Source organism: Enoplosus armatus, chromosome 16, assembly GCF_043641665.1.
Source record: "Enoplosus armatus isolate fEnoArm2 chromosome 16, fEnoArm2.hap1, whole genome shotgun sequence".
In the NCBI taxonomy this organism is placed as follows: domain Eukaryota; kingdom Metazoa; phylum Chordata; class Actinopteri; order Centrarchiformes; family Enoplosidae; genus Enoplosus; species Enoplosus armatus.
In genome coordinates, this window is record NC_092195.1 from 19813238 (window position 1) to 19839526 (window position 26289).

General features: G+C 41.3%; 1 protein-coding gene across 1 annotated transcript in view; it reads left to right on the forward strand.

Moving 5' to 3' along the window:
- Positions 1–3846: 3846 nt before the first annotated feature.
- The window catches only part of grin2da (glutamate receptor, ionotropic, N-methyl D-aspartate 2D, a), a 106181-nt gene continuing 83738 nt past the window's right edge, over positions 3847–26289 (forward strand). Inside the window, exons 1-4 of the mRNA XM_070922192.1 lie at positions 3847–4314; positions 6131–6268; positions 11302–11568; positions 25417–25604. Coding sequence (XP_070778293.1) covers positions 3847–4314; positions 6131–6268; positions 11302–11568; positions 25417–25604 — 1061 coding nt within the window. The remainder of the gene's footprint in view (positions 4315–6130; positions 6269–11301; positions 11569–25416; positions 25605–26289) is intronic.

The following is a 26289-nucleotide window of genomic DNA, read 5'->3' on the forward strand; positions in this document are numbered from 1 at the left end:
AGTTAAATTTCATGTCTATGTGCCAATATTCTGTTGTTCTGGCACTCTGTTATTCTGTTCGCGGTAAATTGAGCAATTTCTGTCGAAGTTGAGTGGTTTCTGTCAACTGTGCAAAAGGTTTTTGAACTAGACGCCTTCGCGCAGTGGAAAAGAAATAGAAGAAGATAAGAGATTCAGAGACAAAGAGCTTCTTTTTATGACAACTAATCAACAAGCTGTTCAGATAAAATGTCTTGCAATAAACTTGACAGCTATGTGTGTGTAAGTATTGTATTGGGATAATGTTGGTTGTTAGTCTTCTAGCCTTTGAATCTTCCCTCACACATAATGTGACATGACATCAGTCAGTCTTAACATAGACTTGCTTTGGTATATTGTGTATTAGGATGAAGTGAGTTTAACCATGTGGCCACATTGTGTCCATGAGCTCATTAAATAGTAGTTGACAATATGAAATCACAAATGGAGCATAGCTTCAGTTCTAGCTGAGCAGTGAAGTTGTGATTAACATCAGCTGTTTTTATTCATGCTTTACAATCACTGTCTCCCTCACCAGATATGTGGCTATCAGCTGACTAGCAACGTCCAATCATATACCTGCAGGTGAACAGTGTGGCCATTATATCCTGCCACATGCTGATATGCTCATCCTATTGTTCATTTAACGGAGATTTAACGTTAATGTGTCAAGCCTCTGATCTGTATTTTTCCTTCGATCATCAGGACAAATCTAGTGAAAATCAGCCAGTTAGTCCTCTACCCACCGCCGGTCTAACAGTGACTGAGGGCTTTGGTGACTTGGGACAAAGACACTTCAATGAAACTATGTTAGAAGACCTTCTGCAGGACGTTACCTGTATCCTCTTCAGCTACATGTACACAGGCATCCTCAGTAGAGCTGAACACAATGTACACAATGTTGTCAAACTACTTTAATATTTAACCTGAGATCTCTCCACTCCCTCAACAACTACTGTTGAAGTGCCCTCAAGCAAGATGCTTAACCCCAAATTGCTAACAGTCAATAGGTGTTTGTGTAAGTGCTTGGAAGCTCCCAGATGTGTGGATGTGTGTAACCCTTCAGGCTACTACAGCTTACAAAAACAGATACAATCCTGGTCAGGTTGCCCACTTACAGTAACTTAACACCAGCTGGGAATCTTGTTTTTGCTGACCTCCAGTGGTTGAAGCTCTCACTGAGCTAAAGTGATGTAGAAGTGCACTCAGGGTGTGGTCGGTACACTTTGACATCACTGTTACATGACAGTGATGGTGATGAGGATGGCTTTTTTATTGTGTCATGCATACTACATTTGCCAGCCTACATGAGTTTACAAGACACCATAACTCAACATAATTCAGATCCAGAAAGCAGCAAATAGAAAAGTAAAGAACACCATTTCACATAAGTTGTTATCATGCTACAGTGAAATCCATGCATTTCGTATAAAGCATATGTAATTGTAGCCCACAACATAAATAAAACAATTAATAGTAAAAACAATTAAATAGCCCATGTTGCCTCTTCTTTACTGTAGTTTAAAAATGAAATAATTAAAGACAACATTCATCATCTATAGGCCTACATGTACACCAATGCCCAGAAGTCCACTGACTTAAAGCTTGAAACAACCAGACGAGGTCTCCAGCTTTCCAGCTTGGCATTAAGTTACTCAAACTAAGTTCAAATGTATGAGATTTTAATTACTATATTGAGCTACTGTTTGTGTCGAGACTGTGATGTTTCTTCACTACACATCCAAGAGGTCACTTGTAAATCAAACAGTATGGGGGCACTATGACATTCTCCTGTGAGAAAAGCAATTGGAAGATGAAAACATATCATCATCTGCATAGAGACTAATTTGATGTTGTATTACACCTGATGATGTAGTGAATGTTCATACTTTGCTATAATCAATAATAATTAGTACTGCTGGTTGTCAACAGTGGCTGTGCAATCAAACCATGAGCAAATGAACATTGAACATTTATATTCTACACTACTAGTTTAGGCCATAGAGTATAATGATTTAAAAGCATGTGCAGTTGCATCGTCATCATAAGCAACCAGTAGCGGAAAACATGAAGATCATCGTTTCCCAACAGGATTCCTGTGCAGTCAACATATGCAGCCGAAGGGCAGCTGTGGAGAGAAATCGTTACTGAAATCTCTCCATTGTGATTTTATTTTCTGTGCATCTTAAGCTCAGTCAGAACATTTGGACTTTGCCATTATGTCAAATTGTGCACAGATTACTTTCCATTGCCAGGAATCATTATGTGCAGCAGAATCTCATTGTTCAGATTCAGATACAGATACAGTGCTTGTCCCCTCTGTTGCACACAAATTATACGCACACTGTATACCTTCCTTACACTCTGTGTTCTCTTTCTATCTCACTCTCATACATATGCAGGTCTCATTTTCTACCCTTTTGCTCTCCTTTACAAACACGCACTGCATCTGTCCTCCTACTGCAGCTGAATCGACACTCCTCTGTCTAACTACCCCCTCCTCATCCAGTGCTTCATCTCCTGTCCCTTCGTCACCTGCAGGACTTTCTCTGCTTCTGTATTCTGCTTGTACTCACCATTTATTCTCTGTGGTCTTGCTCTTGCCTGTTCCTCTGGGTCCATCTATGAGCTGGCATGCTGCGACTTAGACTTCAGCCTGTGCTGGATTTTGGAAAAAAAAAAAACTTTGTCTCAGAGGAAACGACCTGGCCTGCATACTGTGCTTTTTCCCTTCCGCTGACTTTTTCAGCCAGAAACACTTGCTGTGTCTGTCATACTGCATACTACATTTCGTACTAATTTCCAAGGTATATTTTTGTGTAGTTTATCCTTAGGCTTGAGATGAATCCCCCCCTTGCCTCCAAAGTGGATGAGAGGAGCTGCAGCTGCATTTTTGTATTTTATGTATTAGTTTTGAAGGCAGTGTGAGGAACACATGTAGAAATTTCACTGCAGCTGACACTGACAATGTTTTCAGATGATATATTAGAATCTCTGACATATGGTTTAATTTTTACTAACATAAATATTAGCTTGTCCAACTAACTAACATCACCTGCACGTTGCATAAGGTCGAGTTAATTTAGCATTGTATTTGTTACACTCTATAAGAAACCATATTTAGCTAGTTTTTGTTACCGTTATCTCTGCTTGAAGTCCTACGTGCAAAAATGTTCAAATAAAAGCCGCCATGCTCCTCTTCAGACTTCAGACCCGTCTTGTATTTACGATATCATCAATGTATTTAAAGTTGTAATCCACAAGATCCTCATTTTGATTTAGACAACATCTTCGTTGATAAACAGTAATCAGTCTGGAGTTTCTGCACTACAAATCCTTTTCTGTTAACTTTTGTTGTTGTCCTATTTAACCATGATTGTCAGGAAGATTGAATCATTAGGAATGTAAACAGTATTAAGTTTACAGACTTACAGGATGAGCAGGAGCAGTAAATACAAGGCTGAGTAGGTGCAGTGTGTGTCATTTATTTACACTGTTAACTGGAGAATTGTGCTTCATAACGGCCACATAAATCACCCGTCCCACTCGAGATAACACTCACACGCCGATATAACAGAGAAAAAGGAGTTACTGTTTGAAACTCATGGTTAGAGAAGAAATATGAACGATGACACAGTTATTAAATCATCCTCTCCTCTCTCTGTCTCCTCTCCAGGGTCTCCTCTCCTCATCAGGTGAAGCACTGTGAGCCCCTCTCCTCCCTCCCTCCTCCCCCACAGACGTCACCCACTACCCAAAAATCCCTAAATCCCACCTGGCCTCACCTGCCAAACCCCATCCAGCTGCCACTGGCCCTCCCTTTACCCCATGGTGGCCCCAAGGCCCGCCCTCTCACTGCTATTGGCTGTGCTGGCCTGCACGGGGCCCGCGCGCCCCTCGCCCCCCCTGCTGCTCCGGCCCCGGGAGAGAGAGAGGGACTCGGGTGGTGTCAACATCGCCGTGGTCCACTCGGGCTCCTCCCTGCTCCCGGAGACGGCGGTGGTGGGAGGCGCGGGGGTCAGCGAGCCGGGGCCGGGGCCGGGAAATGGTCCGGGAGGTGGAGGAGGAGGAGGAGGAGGAAAGGGAGAAACGGATACAGCTTTGTTGGAAGGAGCGGCTGCGATGGCCTCGTTTTCCTCCTCCCCCTTGTCATCCCTGTCGCTGGCTGCCCTCGTGGGGGAGACGGTGATGACGCCATCGGGTCAGGCCAACGTCATCTACCTGGCTGTGAATGAGAGCAGCCCAGGCAGCCTGCTGCTGCAGCTGTGTGAGCTGCTGGCCACCACACCACTGCAGGTAGACATAATATAACATGCACCACATTTCATCGAAGTCTGTGATAGAGCAACTATCTGACAATGATCAAACGTAACATAACATCCCCAAGTAACAGGAAAACAATGTTTCCTTAAGGATACGAACCCATACCGTCCAAAATAACGTTCCTACAACAACTACTTGATGGGGTTTGGAATCATTTTAGTAATGTTTATTCAAGGTTCCCTCTTGGAAACGTTCATGTACCATCTTGGGTACGATATAAAGTATAATGTTAGATTTAATCTAAAGGCCAGAGTATGCTTTAAAAGAACAAGTATCTACAGTGTTTTATCCGAACACGTGGCGAATCACTGCGTGAAGTGGGCGTGATGGTTGGATTGTCTTTATTTTAAAGTTACAAAACTTGCCAGACACAACCCACCCAAGCTCACTGTAGGAAGGTGAGGGGACGGGGTTTCAGCCTCTGTTTGTCCGACGGGCCTTTTGGTTTTGAAATATGCTGAGACCTTAAAGATCAGAGCCGAAGTTTTACAGCTGAGACATGCATTTACTCTGTCAGACCGTCGGCATGTTGGTGTTGCCGCTGTGTTTTATAGAAATTACAAACTGTCCCGTCATTCATTCATGTTCATTTTCATTGTACAGTTTGTTCATCTCTTCACTCATTCATTCATTCATAGTATAACACTTGTGGATGGGAGCAGATCTGAGTCTGCAACCTCAACTCTGAGAGCTGCTTGTGATCATACTGACGGAGGTAATAAAACACACTACTCTTGGTTCGTTTACTCATTCATATATTCATTCATTCTTCTATAAAAATAAATATATACATTATTTATGTATCTATTTATCTAATCTGTGTCTATCTTTCTATTTGTTTTCATGTCAGAACAGTGGAGAGGTCTTATTATAAACGTCTTAGATCAAGTATGATATTAACTCTTTTAAGTTACTCTTGCCATCTGATTTCCAGGTCCTGTCTGAAGCCTATTTGCATATCAAATGCTTCCCTGTGAGAATTGAGCTGTCAGCTACACTTAACTTCAATTTGCTTCCCCTGAATCGCTACAAGAAAACAAGCGTCAAGTCATCAAGCCATCCTCAAATCACTATTGCGTGTCCTCGTATCAGTCGCCAGAACTTCATGCATTTATCCTGAATTCATTACCGCTGCTGACAGTTCTTTCTTGAAAGGTAATCGCAACAAAACCCTGGTTACCAGAGCATTCATACAAAACATGGCTTGTTTGCAGCAGTAGTTCAGCATGTATGCAACAGCCACGCCTGTTCGTAAGCCCATGTAGGAGCTGAGGTGCCTTATCTGCTGTTTCTGTGGTGTGAGGCAGTTTAAGCTCTACAGGTATAACTCACACTCTTCTCCTGACAGGATGCCAGTCCGCTGCAGGGACTTAACTCTGATTTTATCTCTGCGAACATTGATTGCCAATCAGAGCAACACAGGAGTCCCATTTTTAAAGCCTCCAACAGATGTTTCATTACTTCATTAAACCTCTAAAACTCTTTGGAAAGATTCAGTTTCTTCAGCGGTCGACACATTTGTTAGCAGGGTAAGAAAATAAAGTCTTTACTGGAGAATGAGCTGTTATCTCGAATGCTGTGAACAGTGTGTGAACGTACACATTGTTCTAATATATTTTGCCCACTCGTTCTGCCTTTAATTTATTCTCAGGGTGCATAAGAAAGAAAGAAACAGCAGCTTTGATGAATAAAAGTCTGATGAGAAGCTTGTGAAACCGCGTCTCGATGAGGCTGATGTAATGCCTACTGCCTGCTTTGTTTCATTGTGCAACCTTTGTTTTACTTCCAGGGTTTGGTGTTTGAGGAGGAGAGACCGCCGCCGCCGAACCGCGCCCCCCTGGCCCCCATGCTGGAGTTTGTCTCCGCCCAGACCGGGGTTCCCGTGGTTGCCGTAGGGGGAGGGGCCAGCCTGGGACGAGAGCCACAGGTAAAAATGGATTACTTAACGTTGCATCATAAACCCTTTTAATTTCCTTTGGACTGAAGCAAGGACTATCTGTGGCTTAGAAGATGAAACGCAGACTGTAAGAAATAACGTGTGAAGTGACTGAAGAATCACCTCCTGACCTTTCTGGGGGGGGGTTTCTTGATTTTAAATTAAGATTAGGGATTAGAAATATTGTTGCAGTGGACTAAAAGGATAGGTTCACAATTTCATAGTGCTGTCTTAAAACAATAGTCAGGCGCTCATATGAACAGTGAAAGAGTTTTTGCATGCTGTAATCATTCCTTATCTTCATACTGCCCATCAAAAATATATTCTAGACTTTATCCTTTTAGTACAAACTCCTTTGTTTTGTTGCGGTCCTTCCACTGCAGCTCAACAGGGAAACACAAAGAGCGAATTACAAATAGGCACTGACTGTTGTTTGAAGAAAGACACAAGAAAATGTGTGAATCTATCCTTTAATTAAAGTTTCATAATTATTTCAGCACATTACTGTCAAAACTGGATATTGTTCTCTTTTAGTTCTAATGAAGTGGGCTTGTTTGTTCTGCAGTCCGTCAGCGGATGGCAACTCGTAATGGTCTAGTTTCCTAGTTAAGATTACATCATTGACTTGCCAAGTTAGGTTTTGATTTATAATTAATATTTAATTTCAATTATGCATTCATTTTGAAACGAGAAAAATAAAGACTGTCCTATATGGAATAATACATTACCTTCATCATTAATTGATTTTTTGGCCAGTTGGGGGCAGCGGAACAAGCTGTAAACACAGCATTAACATATCATAGACCCTATAGAGTTGATGTAGTGAACTTGTTAGCAAGCAGTTGCACATTTACACATCCAGCACACATGGAGCCATACTAACATTCATTTGTAGGTACGCTTTTGGCCACCAGATGCACGTTAGTTAATATTCACTCTTCTTTTAGCTCCGTTTTGGTCTCAACCAACTCCTGAGGGAAACATCTGGCTCTTCAGATTCTAAATGCTCTGCCATGTTCACCTGCTAGTCGCTAACTTCGTCTGTCTGCTGTTTGCTGCTGGCCCGAAATGATCCAGGATCCATTGTTAATATAAAAATATCAATTAGAGCAGCTTTGAGACCAACATGGGACCTTCAGGGAAATGTGCCAGTAGTAGCAAACAAGCAGAAGTTATTGTAATAGTTAAAGGTAACTGTTATCATCATAGCAAGAGCTGGAACAGACTTTACTCTTCACAAAAATGTACTTTTCATCTCTGGATATGACAAATACTTCGGGCCTGTGGGTAAATGTATGTAGAGAGACCGGAGCTGAAGTGAAGAATCTGTTAAGTCCCTTGTAGGATATAGTCATAGTTTCCTAAATGCTAAACATTTCAGGAAACATGCTACTCTGACCTCATCACCAACCTAAAATTACATTCTTGTCAGAATTGCTTTAGTTCTGTCACTGCTGCTAAGCTAATCAGCATCAGAATTGCTTCTCTTTACTGAGTAGAGGAAATGTGCTGGTAATTTGACGTTTTTTTAGTGCACACTGTAGTATTGCAATAGTCAAGTTTACTGCAGTATTAGCAATTGCTTTAAATATATTTTTACATTTTTATCAACATTGTTTATGTGATGATGAGTTTTTGGAGTTTCAGTTCATCACGATGACTGCTGTGTCACCTTGTTTAAAAGGATGCTTGCGTTCCCATTGTTACAGACTAATTACTGTGTATCAGCTCTCCAACTGGCTAATCTGTGCATGACAATAGGTAATGTTTTGCTGACAGACATTAGTGATAAGTAGATGAAGCTAATAAATCAGTTTAGCGTGACAAACGTGATGTTTAATAAGTGGGAGAGTTTGTTTAAGTGGATCTTCTTGACAGTATGATGTGGTTATTGTGATTTCTACTGTAACCTCAGCTACGGTGAGAGTTGATGTAACACACTCAGCTGTCTGAAGCAGCTGTGTTTATTGTGGGAGGTGAGTTTGCTTTATAACACGAGGTGCAGAAAGAATTGTGCACTTGTTAGACTCAGTAAAGTCACTTTGTGACAGACATTGCGATGGCGTGGAGAGTTTTAGTGGGAATGGTCATTTTTGCATTTCATTTTCACTGAAAAAAATATAAAAATGAGGATTATGGGATTTTTGCTGGGGTCTGTTCTCTCACGTCTGAAGAATATGATTTGTAGGCTGGGCCGTCTCCGTAACACCACAATGCTTCATTTATAATGCTATGCTGTGACACATTTTACCTTTGTCAAAAAAAGCTCACTGAGCTTCAAAGTTTTGTCCTTAAACTGAAACACTTAAACACGATCAGAGAGGACGAGCTGCTCCAGGGACGACACAAAGATAATATGAGACATTATTGAAACACAGGAAAACAGGTGTTGGTTGAGTTAAACCAATACTTAGCTACTTGCCAGCTTGACTAGCAAAAAGAAACTTGATCTTAAAAGAATACACAGCAAACATTTTTTTTCATCAGTCAGGCCACCTAAGTACATACTACAGGTTGGTTTGAACTAGGAAAGGCAGCAAGGGTAACTTGATCATTTAGCATAAAAAGAGGACTAGGGTCTCACTCACTTAGAAAAGCTACGGGGGTTTAACATCACAAATAGGCATTTCTGCCTCCAGAGTAGCTCTGCGTTTGAGAAATATTTGTATAACTAAACTCTAACCAGTTCTTAATTGCCTTTGGGACGCTGACTCATGCATGTTTCCTGATAAATGCCAAGAATCAATCAAGCTTGTGTCAACAGTGCTTCTAAAACTGTGACTTGGGACACAACGTCAGTCACTCATTGTTTCTTGTGAGTGCTCACACGACAAGAGTGCTAGTAGAGTGTTTTATTTTAGCTTCCAAGGGGACACGAGCATTTTGTTTTATGTTTCAGGCTACGCCACCGCCGCTCACTCCCAGCACGTTCCCTGTACACTCCACTCTGAGCTGGGTTAAGAAAAGCTGACAAGCTTACATCATAAATCAGGCTGATGCTGGTTTGATATTTGACCTAGTTCAGTGCAGCATAACCCGAGGTGAGCCCTGTCGACGTGGGAAGGCGGCGAGATACTCCCTGAAGTTTCCTCTTGATCATTAATTTAAACACATGCTCACTGCCTCTTTGTTTAATGTTCAGAAGGAGCTAAATAATTCAATGTTATTATTACTCTTTTTTTTTTACTAATTTACAACACTGCTGAAAACTTTGGACAATGTCAAAAAAGTGCATGTGCACACTGTCATGTCCTAAGCTCTGACATTCATTCCAACACTCAACCTATATGGATTTTTCCATCCTGTTCCTTTGTTCTGTTTTTAAGAAAAATACAATAGAAGAAAAGCCAAAAGAAATGAATTCCTCTTTCAACCAGAGAGCGGCTCATCTATCCAGATTAAATGTGAGTGGAGCAGCAGAGAGGAAGGCGATCATTGTTTCTTTCATTGACACTGAAAGCCTTCTTCAGAAGCCAAGGACTTTTTTGACACACAGACTGTGTTATTCCTCCCAGTGTTTCCTCCCCAGCAAAACTGAAGCCCCGTCAGCCACGAGGCAAAGACGAGAGCTGAGCTGGATGAGAACTAGCTCAGACGCACTCACGCTCTGACATGACTGACTTACAGTCCCCGAATTACGTCCATGACAGTTAAACAGAGTGCAAATTTACAGTGAAGTTCAGTGCCAGTGCTGGAAACATATGAAAATGCAGATATGTGGCTCTGCTTGTTGACCTGCTGTTAACGCTTGGGGCTCCAGCAGGGAGTATCATGCTCCTCTCAGGAGACTCGACAGACCCTGCGAGGTAAGGGTCATGTGGCTGACAGACAGCTGAAGGCATTTATCTCTACTTGGTTCAGGCAAATTGTGATTCAAACTATGCAAAAAATCATTATGAAAGAAGCTAAAGACTTTCCTCCAAAACATGCCAGTATATCCACTAACTTTTTCGAATTACAAAAGATTTAGAAAACTATTTTCTCCCTTGAATATAAATTACATTTTCATTACTGTATTACAGTATTATCACAGAGTTTTTACTCATATTATTTAATGTGTGGATCTGTCAGCCACCAGAAATATCAGATAATAGGGAGAGCAAAGCTCAGTGCCACTGTAGTAAAAAGACATCAGTTACTGCCGAAATGTGTCCTTTGCTACGTCACATAAAAACTCACAATAAACACTGTTAAACCCACCATCAGTGCGCTCTACTACGTCAGTTTATAATATTAGTTCACACAGCCACTGGTGGTCAGTCGGCAGTAAACATGATTAGCTCGCTAGCTGTGATGCTAACTCGACGTTTTAGCCAGCTAGCTAGCTAGCTAGCCGAGAGCTTACAGATAGCGCGGTTACAGAGTTCAACCATTTTTATTTAGTTTGGTAGCATTTATGCTATCTACTGGTGAGCTTATGGTTATGCTGCAATGCCTGTTTATTTCATCGCTGTAAGAAGTCAGTTCATGTGACAGCTCAAGTAGTTCAGAAAGAAATGAAAACATATTTTATATAAACGATACCTTCATGTTCACTGGTGAAGTGAAAAGATCATTTAGTTGTGAGAACTGCATTCCTTGGACTGAATGTGTTCATAACTGTGAACATTTTTATTTTTGTTCATATTATTTTGCATTTAATTCTCAACACAGACAAGTTAAGGTGAATGCTGTTTGTTGGTCTCTCACACGTTATTCCTCATGATTAAGAGCTCAGTGTCTGACTTTCATGCTGGAGACTGGAGTTTGCATCTCATCCCAGAATGAATGTTGTCTGTTTTACTAACCTTAAAGGAAAACTATGGTTTATTACAGCTTGAACATTATTTTCGTAGCTCTGGCAGTCGATTACGGTAACTTTAAGCCCACCAAAGCAAATGCTGAAATCTCAGAATGCGCCATCCTGGCTAAAAATAGTTCCACCGGAGCAACAAGCTCGAGTAGTCAGAACTGATAACAGTGATTTGTTACCTGAATGCTCAAATGTACTGATGGGTTCATGTTATCTCTGTCCTTGCTTTCAGGAAAGCGGCTCCATCTACCTCCAATTCACCTGCTCCACCTCACTCCAGCTCGAGGTAATCTTCGAGGTGCTTGAAGAGTACGACTGGACCTCCTTCTCTGTGGTCACCACCCGTCACCACGGCTATGAGGACTTCCTGGCCATGGTGGAGGGTATGACGGACGGTTCATTCATTGGCTGGGAAAAGAAGAGCGTGGTGATTCTTAACGTGACAGACGACCCTGGCGGTGCCCGAACCAAGCGGCTGCTCAAAGACAACGAAGCCCAGGTGAGGCATTTCCTGCTAGACACAAATGTCAAAGGTTAAAATATTCTTTCTCATGTTATAATTTCATTTTTCTAAAAGCTAAAATATTCAATATTTAATCTGAGCAATTAGTCTTCCCACACCTGTCCCTCATCTTGAGGTGGGTCCAGTTTAATTTCACTTGGACTCCAAAAACTCAATACCAGGTAAATCAACTTTGCCAGATCAATATGTTTGCACCTACAGTTATAAGTTACTTCTTCAGGCGTTTTAACCAGAGGAAAGGTTTTGAGGAAAGCTATAACGTCTCACTATTTAAAATTGGCCCCTTGCTTGTAGTAAAAGCCTTATTTAGGGAGGTTGACTGAGAACACACTATTCATTTACACTGATATCCTGGGGGGCCACTTACTCTCACACCCACACACACTATCGCACACACCTGGGAGCTTTGTACTGTAACTGCAGCGTTTAACTGTTGCAGCTCTGCACTGAGCTGCTCTCCTTAAACAATGAGCGTTCAGCACTTTGCTGAGGAACACTTCAGTTGGGTTTTCAATGCAGAATTTCAAACAAAGAAAAAGTCTTTGACGGTTTCACAAAGCTACAAACTTCATTTCAGTAAGGTGCACGCATGCTTAGCGAGTCCAGCTTTTTCTCAAGGCAGTTAAACGCTTGTTGCATAAGTTGTCCTCTTTAGAACATTTCTTTAATAAACAAGTCCTTCTACCCGACTGATTAAATAGGTGTTTGATTCCAAAATGTCCCATTTGTGTGGGACATTTTCCAAGATGATGCGTATGACTGAGCGCTTATGTAGGTTACAGGACACAAACCCTTTCGAATGCCCATCCCCCACACTTCCTCACCACTGCACTTTATGAACATCAACATAAACGTGTCTTTTTAAGCTGTTTTAACAAACAACCAAGGTTAACAATTTTTTTTTGTTGTTGTTGAGTGTCAGACTTCCTTTTTCCTGGCAAATCCAAGCGTCTCGTCATAAAATCAGTTCAGCTTTTCCGAGAGGTTCTGACTTGTCAACATCGGTTTTCACAGTGACCAATCACAGCGGAAGCAAAGGGTTTAAAGAATATTAATGTCATCGTGTACAGTGTAAGAAATGGAAGAAAGAAAGTTGTTTTTGTGAGCACATTCTGGTTGTTTTGTGTCGGTCCGTGTCCCTGTGGTAGCATATAGTCCTGCTACACTTAAAGACCCCTCATGGATCCACCTCCCCGCTGTTTTGGAAGACAGTGTTTTCATTTTTTTCCCTTTAGATAGAGAAGTGTCCCTCCCCAATCACTTCCTTGAAGCTAAATATTAGAAATCTTGTGTGTTTTGGTTAGCAGTTAGCAAAGTGCAGCTTTTCAGAAGAAACGGACCTCAGAAATCAGACGGTACAGTGACCCACTGCCAGCAAACGTGTTCTGACTTGTACATCCATAAAAGGGTGAATGAAGAGACGTTTTTTCTGCATCATTACCGTTAAACATAAAAGCTGCAGACAAACAACATCCGTCCAGGAGAAACTGACAGTAAAGGCAGAACGAACATTATCGGAGGTGACCTCAGATGTGGTCTAACACATCTGATGGGGAGGAAGGACCTTTTCTCTTCCTTCCCACCAACCTTCATCTCTGTACATGAGCGCTACCTCCTCCGTCTCTCTGTTTCACATCCCTCTCTTTCACGCTGTACCCTTTTTTTCACTCGTATTCATTCCTTTGCTCTCAACATTGCACCATTGTCAGCGTAAATGACCTTTGTTAAAATGAAGTCCATGAATGAAAGAAAGAAATAAGGAGAGAATGGACCGAAAGCAAAAGATGTCAGAGTGAACATGATGTAACGTAATGAAATATGATGTGAAATGTTGAATAGCGAGCGAGTGAATGAACTCTCTGCCGGACTTCAGATGTGGAGATGTACATATTTAAATGTCTTTTTTGAGAAGATGTACAGGTGTGGGATATTTCAGGAGATGGGTGAATGCATTTTCAGCCATGCTAGAGGTGTGGTTGGTCTGTTGGTCTGTTGGTCTGTTCTGCCATTCGGTTCACCACTTTGGTCCAGACTGAAATACAACAACTATAGACCCTTCTCATGACATTTTGAGGTGGAATTAATAACATTAATGATGGCTGCATTCCATTTAGGTGAGCCAGTTCCAGGGCTCTGGTATTGTGCGTGCTCATTCACTGACATGGCTTACCGGGACACTTAATGGAATGGAGCCATTGTTAATGTAATCACGTACACCGGTGCTTTTCCTGCTTTGATACGGGTGGATTGCCATGAAATGTTGTACAGATATTCGTGGTTCCCGATGTATAAATCCTACTGACTGGTGGTCCTTCAGCGCCGCCAGCAGGTCAAAGCTTTCACTCAGTATATCTCAACATCTATGTGATGGATGGGCAAAACATTTTGGACAGACATTCAAGGTGCCCAGACAATGTTAAGGACTTTTTATTTCTGGTTTTAAGTGAAATGTCTGATTGAGTAGAAACCCGTGAAGTTTCAAGTATGTTGCTTGTTAATTATTTGAAGATAAATTAAATCATGTGGAATGTTTTTATTGGCAATGACATTGATATTCATGGAGAAAACACATTAGGAAAAGAAGTACCAAAGAGACAGTGACAGTATTCTGTATCACTATCATTGACGACCATTCATTTTGATTAATTTGTCGTTTTATGTACAGTTCTCCTTCTCGGTCAATACAAAGCCCTGCAGGACATGAAACTCCAAATCTTTCTGTCGACTTGGTCCTTCTGCCTGTAGTTTAAAGGTTGTCTTAAATCTCGGCTGCAGGTGTCACATTTTATGTTTCAAACACATTGATTGTTTTCAAAGGTCCACCATGTACCGGAAATGTCAGGTGGTACAAACTACTTTAACATGCTGGTGCTGAAATTCAATTGTCAGCTGAGAACTGCTGCTGAACTATTATTAAATGTCCCCCACTAAAACATCTACTTCCACACCAACAATCGTAAACAACGGGAAATCATGCACGGGACAGGTTTTTGGACAGTCTCCGCTGGTTTCACTGAAATGTTGCCCTGTGGGTATTGTGTTCCTCAGGTGTAGGGTCAGTATCATCCATCTGAATTTGGTATATTTAACAACAATATATGAGCATTTCCCTTAAAATCTTTGGCTTTTTCCCTGATAATTATTCGGACAGTGAATAACATTATCTGTACAAATGCAAAACTAGTGTGACACCTGCCAAACTCTATCTCCATCTGATTGTGAGGCTCGAGCCGCTAAACGGACCCTGTGTTAAGATTGTTTTGTCAGCATCAGTTGAGATGAATAGTGTGTCTTCTGTTTGCTACAGAGCTGATCTAGCTGTACCACCATCACCGATGTTGCTTCAGATGGTGCTCCATCTAATATTACTAAAGGCGTGTTTCCAGGTTTCTTCTGTCCTTTCATCTTTTCTTTGTGTTTTTTTCTTTTTGCTTCTCATGAGATGGATTCAAAATGGACTGGTTAATGTTGTACCCAAAATAAAGGATGAAAGAAAACAGCCACGCAAACATCTCAGATGTTACTTCTGCACTTTCCAGCCTTTAAGTGGGACTAAAACGCAGGGAAAAGATGTGAGCAACGGAAACATGGAGATAATTAAGACAGATATGATATAAGCTGTTGAGCCCAGGCAAAACCTAGAGTTCCTTTAAACTCTTAGCCAGATTTGGGTTGGTTCCTCTATAGTGAACTGTCCGTCATTGTATCGCTTGTTTTTTTCATTGTGTCCTGTTGCTCACACCTTGTCACTGTACCATTTGAAAATGCAGGGTTGCATGCCAATTTCTGCATAATCCTCCCATGATGCTGAGGCCTTTGATGGAAAACCAAAGGCTACTGTCTCATAATGTATCTATAGTGGCATTAGTACTGAATGGTATAGAGCAGGAGTATTCAACTAAAATTCGAAGATGTCCAGTTAGAGAAAATGTCCTCAAGCAAAGGTCTTGAACATCATAAAGTCTAACTTGCGTTGTGATTTAGTGTGATATATATTGAAGTCTGCACATAATCAACAACTGACTGTCAAATCAAATAAAGAAAGTACAATTCAAAAACATTTTGACAATATTTATTGTCACTTAACGTTGAACTCTACAGATATATAATACTGTAGATATGTACAATGTTCTTCTCTCATTAAGAAAATAAATAAAATAGCTTTTGAAAAATTGTGCATCTTAGCTTAAAGTGCTTAATTTTACAAAAATAAAATAAAGTGTAGCAGCAGCTTGAGTTTCCCTTTTTCTTTGTTAACTGTTTCACATCTTGATTTAACAGTCTCAACCAATTTCACAATAAATAAACCTCAACACATCTTAACAATTGAACGGTTTTACAGTTTTCTCTTTCTTTCCCTCTTATTATTTTCTGAAGATACTGAAATATCTGGGGGGAGTAACACAGGTACACAACACATGGGGGCTCTGCTCTGCACTGCAGGCTTTTTCTAGCTGTTGCATTTACAAACTTGGGTTATAAAAAACTCTTTTTGCCTCCCAGACCATCCAGAATATCCCCATATCTGTCTTAATGTCGTATGAATGCCATTCTGGAAGTCATTCTGAAATAAATCTTACTTGTTTTTAGTGGTAATTTGTGCAGAACTATTAAAAACACAGTAAACTAGATACTCAGTTCCCAGTTTAAGTAGACTTAGCTTAGACTAGTCTGCTCAGAACAGTCCTGCAATAAATTCTACCTTCATTAAGATAAGAGTGTTCAGTTTCTGTTGTTTACTGTTTAATTATTTTGTCTATTTATCCCAAATATTCTCAGCAAATTATTGACACTCATACATTGTATGAATGTATGAATGTACACACTCATAGATACGTTGGACGTTAACGTTTAATTTCCATACTTTTCTTAATCTCCTTTAATGCAAATGTTTAAACTACAAGTAGAAGAAATACTGTAAAAAATATTTATTAGAAAGAAGAAGACATGATTATGATGCTGACTAGCAATCTTGTCCGATGTACACAATCTGAGACTGAAGCAAACACTGACTCGTGTGACCATCATGCTGGTGAAACAGTGGACATCCAGCCCTTCATGGCGGTGTTGTCACAGGTTCTGACCTGTACAGGCTGATTTTCTCAGCCACTGGCGTCAATTTGACTTGTTTTCCTGGAGACACTCTTTATTTTCCCATTTCTCAATACTTTGTATGACCCTCATACTTGTTTATTAACAAAAACAGTTAAATATATATGTCATCAAATTATACACTAATTTACACATTATCCTCTCGACATTTCTGAAACATTTATTTCCTCAAACTGCTCGTTTTGTAACTATGAGTAAGATAACTGGTCCACGTCTTTAAATGTCCCTATACTGCCCACATCTGGAGACAGATGTCTATCTTCCCTGCCTTCTCTGAACCGATAGAACTGAAGGAATCAGTGGTCAGTAGTTTTTTATTTTATTTTGGTAACTCTTTAGAGTCCATAAAACTTCTGTGCCTTCTTGGAAAGTTCCACACCAAAGAGTCAAGAATAATGAACTCCATGTCCATGAAATTGTCATTAATAATTAATTCCTTAAAGAACTTGTATCCTGGTGAAACATCCCTCATTTCGCATAAAATAAATGGTAATAACAATAAAAGCTCTGACATGATATGTCGTTTTTGTTTTACATTTCTTCCCTATATTTTAATTAAAAACTCAGTAAAGTATTTACTTATTTATTTGTAGTCATTATTTTCCTTTATTCTTTTCAGTTATTTGGAAGTAACCACACTGTCTATGTTTGTTATAATTCTTGTCTTTTTTGTGTTTGTGTTTATATTCAAATTAATTCAATAAAAGCTAAGACAGAAAAAAAAAAGAAGCTTGGCAGTCCTGCCATGCCTAGATACGGTTGCTATGCTGTGATTGGACAGTCCTTATTTGGGGGTTTGCTTGAATGTTTTCTTTTAAATTCTTCTACTTGAAGCCGCTGGAATGTCATGACATCATCAAAGCATCAAAGCATCAAAGCCAAGCGAGCGCCCCGGACCTTATATAAGGGCCAATATCTGGTCTGTGAGCTTGTATAAGGATCCCAATCGAACTGGTAGTTTACTTCAGATTTTCACTGTTAGTTTACTTCAGATTTTCACTGTTAGTTTACTTCAGATTTTCAAGAGCACATTCACATTCCCTTCCAAGGAGACGAAATACAGCGACTGAAAACCGATACTAGCAGATACGATGTATACAACACAGACACACGAGAAGATGGTTCAGGCCCTTCCCCCGGCCACACCTGAGACTCTTCGCCCGCTTGTCCGACTATTCCTGGGCAAACTGACGGCGATACAGTGGGTCAAGTTGGAATGTGGGTCTGCTGACGAGGCCACAGAAAACCTCATAATGCAAATGTGTACGGATATAATTAACACCGTATCCAGGTACATTTGTGAGGCATTCCAACAAAGCCTACAAGAGGAGAGTGACTTAAAATTGACGTTAAGTCCTCCCCAATCACCCAGAAGCGCTTCTGGATCTGATGAGTCACGGAAGAACAATTTCATATCCGAAGACCAGGTCCACACGTGTCTGGGTGACACTATTTCTCTCACTCTTGCGGAGGTGATGGGTGTCCAGGACATCCGTTGCCAGAGCGCAAAGGAGGTGACAGAGCTTGTGGTGAAAGAAGTAACCAAGAGTGTAAACTCCGAGCTCGCCAAAAGTTCTGGAGGAAGTGGAAGCGGAGGCAGCAGCGAGGGAAACATACCGCAGTGCTTCAAGTCTTCCACCCGCAGACTAAAGGCCATAGTCAGACACATGGTCAAAGTACTAAAGAAATATGCGGCTAAGATGACATGCAGATCTAGGTCAAATAATGACAAGCCAGGTCAGCAAAGTTCAAAACTGCCAGCAGACGAAATCAAGTCAACCATGGAAAGATCGACAGAGCAGGACAAGGAGCTGGTTGGAAGTGGGGAGTCATCTCAGACCCTCGTAACTCCTCTGGAAGAGGATAAACCAGAAAAGGTTTCCTCTGGGGACAGCTCCGTGGATACAGCCGTCGACACCGTGAAGAAGATCCTGGAGGAACAGGCAGTTAACATCACCGCCTTTGACTTCAACGATGACATCTCAAGTGAGGAATTAAGCCTGTTTATGTCCAGCTCCTCTCAGGATACAGAGAGAGCAGCATCTGAGATTGTCAAAGTTATAATGGAAGAGCTTAAACTGGAGACAGAGGCCAAATCTACGTCCTGCTGGAAAAGGGTGGGAAGGAAAATCAAGGCGTTTTTTGTACACAGATTTGCAAAGGACTCAATCCTCAGCTTTGTGACAAAACTGAGGCGCAAACTTGACTGCTTCACAACACCTAAAGACAAAACATCACTGAAGCTGCTAATTCAGGGGGTGGATTGCTTGGTGGAGGACATGATCCCACCAGAGGAAGATCCAGAGACAGGAAAGAGCACACACGAGGTGTGCATCTACCAAAGAATTGCCAATGACATTTCCAGAGGCCAACACCAAATTACTGCGAAGCAGCTGGGTGATGTGCTATTCCACCATCTGAAACCTGACAACAAACACAAGCTGCACTGTCGGGTCGAGATTAATGTGGAAGTGGACAAATTCATGAAGCTGATGTGGAACTGGCTCAACCAGCAGGTGCAACAGCAAGAGACAAAGAAGGACCTCCTGAGCGTTGCCCTGAGGCGGATTAAGACAGAAGTGCACAGTTTGCCAGCACTCACACAGGGCCGCTTGGTACTGGAGAGCCACACGTTGACACCTGTGTCTGAAGCAGCACCAGCTTCTACCACTGATGAGCCAGCTATCAGTGATGAAGCCGTTGAAGCTGCTCGTGAGACCACAGCACAGCCAGTCCAAGAGTGGGACCCACTGTGCTGTGTGATGCTGGTGTCAGGACTGGTTAACCAGATTATGAAAAATCAGTCCATTAAACTGTCCAGTGTTGACTTCAAAACCACCATCATGACACTGAAAGAGATGCTGTGGGAAGAGACTACAGGCTGTGACGTTACTGTCAAGGCAAGTGGGAAACACATTAAACGGACAGTCAAGGCAGTGCACAAAGAGCTGTGCAAGAAGATGGGCAGCGCAGGACTGTTGCAGATGAGCCTGCTGTCACAGGATGCATCGGTTTACGAATACGTAATCGAGACTGTAAAACGGCACCTGATGACACCGAAAAAGAGCAGCGGCATCTTCAAGTCAGTCTTCAAGACCATGGGCCAAGCTGTTCTCCGCCTGCTTCAAAACTAGCCGCAAAAAGTAATCACTAGCGGTGGGTGGGTGGGTGGGTCAGGCCTTTTTCACAGCAGATATTTTGGCTTGTCACAGCAGGAAAAGCACAATGTAATTGATAATATTAAAAACCACTCCCTGCCATTTAGGTGAGTTAGTTCCAGGATCCTGGTATTGTGCATGCTGGCTCCTGCTAGTCTAAAAGTCTAAACCTCTGCTGTGAAAAAGGTCTATTGGGGCCTGAAGTTCCAAGCTCATGTCCAGTTAGTAGCACCGAGTTCTACCTGGATATGATGCAGGACTTCAGGTCTCTCAGGGCCACACAGGCCCCTCAGTGTTCAACACTGAGGCCTCGCAGCAATTAGCTAAGGGTTCATTTCCGGGCCCCATGCTGTGAGGTGCACACGCGTGCTCCCTGTGTTGCCGTGGGTTTACTCCGAGCACTTCGGTTTCCTCCCACATTTTAAATTACATAAAAAAGAAAATTAAATAAAAATCAGGTCAAAATCAAATTATAAATGAAATCTCTGTTTATTCTCCATTATTTGCTGCAAAGGTGCAGATGTGTAACTCAGACTTGAGTTGTGTTGGTTAAAAGATGATTCCAGTTTATTCTAACTCAGGTCATGAAACTGGCTCGTCATAAATAAACAAAATAGATAAATAGACCATTCTCACTTATTCCCATGGTATGGGAGCACAAGCAGCGATGAGCAGAAATCCAAAAGTGTGTTTAAAGTTAACAGAATAACCCAAATATAAATAGCATTTTAAAGTCAGCTCCAGGACTGCTGTAAATTCCTGTATAAATTAAGTGAAATGATTGATCAATTAAGTGATAATAGTCAATTGACAGAATATTAATAGACAATGTTAGAATAAAATAAGCCTTTATTGATCCCCAATGGAGAAATTCAGGTGATAAAATACAGACAAATAGAGAAAATTAAAAGGTAAATAAGTATTAATTAAAAAAAAACAAAAACAATTGCTTTGTTACAGCATATATAAGGGTGTAAGTCTTGATTCTAGGTGTCTAGGTGTCTTTTTTTTTTTGCGAATCAAAGTCGAGGACACCATTATGCGGCTGAGAAACAAAAAGAAAACAGGAAGAGACATTGGCCAAACCTCATCAAAATGAACTGTTTGGAACATTATGAAGAAGAAAACCTGATAAAACAGTTGATTTGGTTGACACTGGTGAGCTTAGTAACCATAAAGGGTCCGGCAGACCAAGGACGACCTCCTTAGCTGGTGACAGAAGAATTCACACCATAATGAATGCCAAATACATTTCATTCTGCTTGTTCCTATGTTAGTGTAATACTTAAAACAAGTGTCACTAGATGAGGCGTAGACTTTTGGAGGAACTTAAAACCACCAAGAGGCTGGCGGCGCGCTAGCTGAACGGAAGCTAAAGTTTCTGCCTCTTTGTTTTATACACAGGTGTGTTAATATTCCTCAAAATCACAGTCGTGTACCCCAGTATAAGGGATAAGAGTGTAGTGAATCCGTGATGAAAAGGTACACTGTAAAGTTGAGTGGTTTTACTGTAATGTGTTTAACTTGAGTCGTTTAGCTATGCACTGTTACGCTAGGCTAACGGACTTTTGCTAATGGAGTAATGTTACGTTTACATACAGTGCTATATTTCACGTTCTTATAGATTATTCCTGTTTTGTTACTGATTTTCGGAAGATTTGTAAAAGCAGTAATTTGATAATATATGACAATAGAATATGTAATATGAAAATATGTAATAGAGAAAATGTCCTCAAGCAAAGGTCCAGAACATCATAAAGTCTAACTTGCGTTGTGATTTACTGTGATATATATTGAAGTGGCCTAGAAGTTGTATCCACGTCTGCATGTAATCAACAATAAAGAAAGTACAAAACATTTTGACAATATTTATTGTCACTTAACATTGAACTCTACAGATATATAATACCGTAGATATGTATAATGTCTTTCTCTCATTAACTAAAAGAAGGGCTGCATTTAAAAATGAAATAGAGAAAATAAATAAAATAGCTTTTTGTGCATCTTAAAATAAAGTGCTTCATTTTAGAAAAACAAGATAAAGTGTAGCAGCAGCTTGAGTTTCCCTTTTTCTTTGTTAACTGTTCCACATCTTGATTTAACAGTCTCAACCAATTTCACAATAAATAAATCTCATTTTAACAATTGAACAGCTTTCTCTTTCTTTCCCTCTCATTATACATACCCCCCCCCCCCCCGCCCCCCCCCACTTTCTGTTGTTCAGTGAGAGAATTGAATTGTCTTCTCTCCCTGTGTCGCTCACTCGTCTTTTTGAATGGGTTTTTGGTTAGATGCCTGAAATAAGGTCTGTGGTTGACCCAAGCTTCAGAGATTTCAACGTTTTGTTCCAGGACATAAAATACGTCAGTAGATACACCACCTGTGAATTTTGAAGCTTTATGTGTCTTAAAAAAGGCGGCTGCTAACAAGCAGCTAAATGAGACTACAGAGGTTGTCGAGGACATTAAACGTCTTCACACAGAAAATCATCTACTGTATTTATACTCTATATCTGTCTACATATCTGTATCTATCTATATTCTCTTAAAAGTTCATCTAAGTAGTAGTGACGTTGAAGTAATGCGACCGTGCTGTAGTTCCTTTATAGCCTAACGTTAGCTTTTTACTTGTGGCGATTCCTTTTACGCTTCAAAAATCGTAAAAGTGGTGTTCATCAGTGAAGATTAACTATTGTTTTGCCACAGAGCTTATTTACTGCAATAATTCAAAGTTTTTGTAGCTTGGAAAACAGCTTTTTGTCGAGGGAACCAGGGCGATGCTAACTTCAGGGTTGGCCTACAAAAATACGTCATCCCTGCAGCACTCTACCTGTGAGTGTTTGCTAAAAACAAACCCCTCTTCACACAGACACGTACACACTCTTGATGTTGGAATCATTGATTAAATTTGGTTCAGCGATGTGAGCGTAATTCAGACAGAGAGAACTGTTTCCCGCCGAGACTTTTTATTTACTGCTCTCTCTTTCTCTCTCGTCCTCTTCGTATCTGGATGTGAGCAATCTGTGTTTCATTTACACCTGAAATTAAAATTAGCCTCCAGCGCCCCCAAAGAATTCTTCTGCCCTTCGCCAAACATAAATATGCCTCGCCGACCCGACAACTTTCTGTCGCAGCTAATGCAAAATTATTAATCTTACGTGTCTTTTATGCATAATCTCGGAGGCACTGGGGAGGCTGTAGTGCTGCATGGGCCATTTATTTTACTTCAAAGCTTGCCTTCACCAATTAACATACCGCAGGCATCAGCTGATGATTCGCATCTCAGTGTTGTGACTGGAAAGCGAGATAGCAGTCGTGTGGTTTTTCCTCTACATTTCAAGCGGTGCAGCAACAGAAATGTGTAATGCTATTTCTTTTACTTTTTCATTCAGGCTTAAATTGATATTAAAGTGTAGTTTTTAGTTAAAGCAGCAATAACAGATGTTTCAGGCTACTTGGGGGCAGCGGAACAAACTGTAAGCTGATATATTATCATGTGTTGGCAAACGTTTGCTCACACATTCATTTGGAGTTGTGTTTCTAGCCATCTGGCGAATTTTCAAAAGTCCAACACTCATTCTCCTCTTTGCGCTGGTTTGGATCGGAGAAAAAGTTTGCTGATGAATGCACATATATTCAGCAGATAGTCGCTAACTTTGTCTTGTTTGGTGCTTGTTCGCTTACAGTTGGTTTATCAGAGCTCGTCTGCTGACAACAGCTGTCCGCTGCTGCTGGTAACAAAATCTAATTGGTGAGAGTAAAACAAACAGTATATTTCTGAACCCTAAAGTGGGGAGAAAATTCTCTGTGGGATCGTCACTATGCACAAGTCATTTGTTTCTTTGTCAATATAACATTTTTATTAGTGCAGCTAAAAAGCTTTGAGCACTCAAGATTTGGACGGCAGATAAAAAACATCCAAGATGGCCGCTACGTGTCACAACATTAAATCAAATCCTAGTTCTCTATTAAAAGATGTAATTTCTGTGTGTGAGACTTGATGTTGATGCGATTAAGCTCTGTCACGATAAAATATGAAGACCCACGGGGATCTCAATGAAATGTTTTCTTCCAAAACGAGATGTCCGATGTTTGAAATAAGAGACACCTGCGCTAACAATGTGATTGACGGCAAGAAATTATAACAAATGCCTCCTCTTTCTGAAGGATGGCAGAAAGCAGGGAACTCGGCTCCCTCTTCCAAGAGTGACAGGAGGAGAACACTTTGACGGACTGGATCCTCTTTATTTCATACATTTAGAGTGACGAACTTCAAGCTCATGAAATACCACAGCTATATGTAAAGAGGTCTAAATATACCCTGACTGCTGAGAGGAGGTGGTTGACGGGGATTGAGCGTTAGCTTGGACCTCATGCCGACCCTGATTCCATCTGCTGACGGCTGAGTGGGAGGGATCGGCGTCATCTCGCCGTCCTCTCTGACGCGAGTAACAGCGCCGAATGTGCATCATGTGACAGGATCCGCACGCCCGCTGGTATCGGAGTGTGTTAGAAAAGCATTTCACATTTTGGTTTTGACTAATTTCAGTTTTATAACCTCTGCAATTGTCTTGCAAAACTGTGGCGCAAATTTTCCTCAAGTGCTTCCTCTGAGTAATCATCTGAAGTACCCTCAGCTTCAACCACACACACACACACACACACTTTCCTTTATGTCACCCTCTTCTAGTTTCACGTTTTTTACTCTCACTTTGTCTTTTTAATATTGCCCCCCCCCCCCCCACCCCCCACCCCCATTCAATTCCCCCTTTTTAATAATGTATGAAGGAGAAATGCGAGCAGACCAAGAGGCACCATTTCTCAAGAGCAGCTGACTGTTGAAAATAAATAAAGAGCAGCGTTAATGAACAGTGTTTCGAGGTATAAATGAAGGTAATTCATGATTGTAAAGGAAACATGAAAGGGCATTATGGGACCACGGAAGATGAAAAATGGAAATTCACCTTTTGCTTCTTTTGCTCTCCGCGTCCATCTGTCCGTCTTTTTCTGCAGTTCGATTTCTTCCTCACTCTTATCGCTCCTTTCCTTTCTCTCCTCTTCTACATCTCCCCTTTTATTCTGTCCTTCAGTACCTCATCCTTTTTCCTTTCCTAATATTGTCTTTTTCCTTTCCCCTGTCTGTCCCCTCTGCCCTCCTTTTGTTTTTTCCCTTCGCTGTTCCTTTCTTCCTTTGCATCCCTCCTTTTCTAATTATATCTTTCTCTCCTACCTCTCAATCATATGTTTATTCATTTCCTCTTCCGCTGTCTCTTTCATTTCATTGTTTTCCTCTCTCCCCTCGTCTTTCCTTCCTTTCCTTTTGATTGATTAACTCTTCACTCTCCCACTCTTTAAACCCACCTCCCTTTATCTTGTCCATCTATTTCTCTTTTTCCTCCTTTTGTCCCTCTACTCTCCTTCCTGCCGAGTCTGTCCCTTTCCATCCCTCCTTCCTACCTCTCTCCCTCTTTCTTGTTTCCTTTTTAACTAATTAGTTCCCACCCTCTCCCTCCCACCTTCCATGCTTTAACTCTCTCCCTCGCCTCCTCCTCCAGGTCCGTCTGCTGTACTGCTCCCTGGAGGAGGCTGAGCTGGTTTTCCGGGCAGCCTGGGCGGCGGGTCAGGCCGGGCCCAGTCACATGTGGTTCGCAGTGGGACCTGCCCTGTCCGGTCTGGGCCTGGAGGGGCTGCCCAAGGCCTTGTTCGCCATCCGGCCGCAGGGCTGGCGGGACGAGCCACGCAGGTACGAGCAGAGCAGAAAGGCTTCACGTTTCAAGGGTTTAGATTAATACAAATACACAATACACAAGTGGCAATTACAGGATATAAGTCAATGCTAAAATGCAATATAACAAGAACGAAAGCGTATGTTAAGGCAACGCGTCAATGCATGCATTATACTGGCCCACAGCCAGGTGTTAATGCAGTTTTTACAGTTTTACATTCTTCAGAGGAAGATCTGCCGAACAAGCTGAAAGGTCAGGTCTATTCCTGCTAATCAGCGAGCCTGATTAAAGCCTGAAGCTACAGATAGCACCTTCCTCGGCAGTGGAAAAATATGTAAAGTCCGTACAGCAGCGTTGTTTTCCGTAGGACGTGCCATGTTTGTTGACATACCTGTCAGACACCCCCGGCTCATTTGCATGTTGATCACAATCTGAGTAGAAGGTGTAAATGCAAAGGAACATGATCAGATACTTTTATCCAGATAACCATCTAGATTCTGACTGTAATTTAATATCAGGTGCAATTCCATTAGCCATACCAGACCCAGTAAGGCTGTGGCAACAAAACCCCCGACTGAATTGACCAATGGTGTGTCCTGTTGATTGTGATATTTGTTTGAAAATAATATAAGAAAATATGACTGAAGGACCGCTTTGATTCTGGACTTTTAATGCTGTTCATTTTTAAAAGCGTGCACCTTA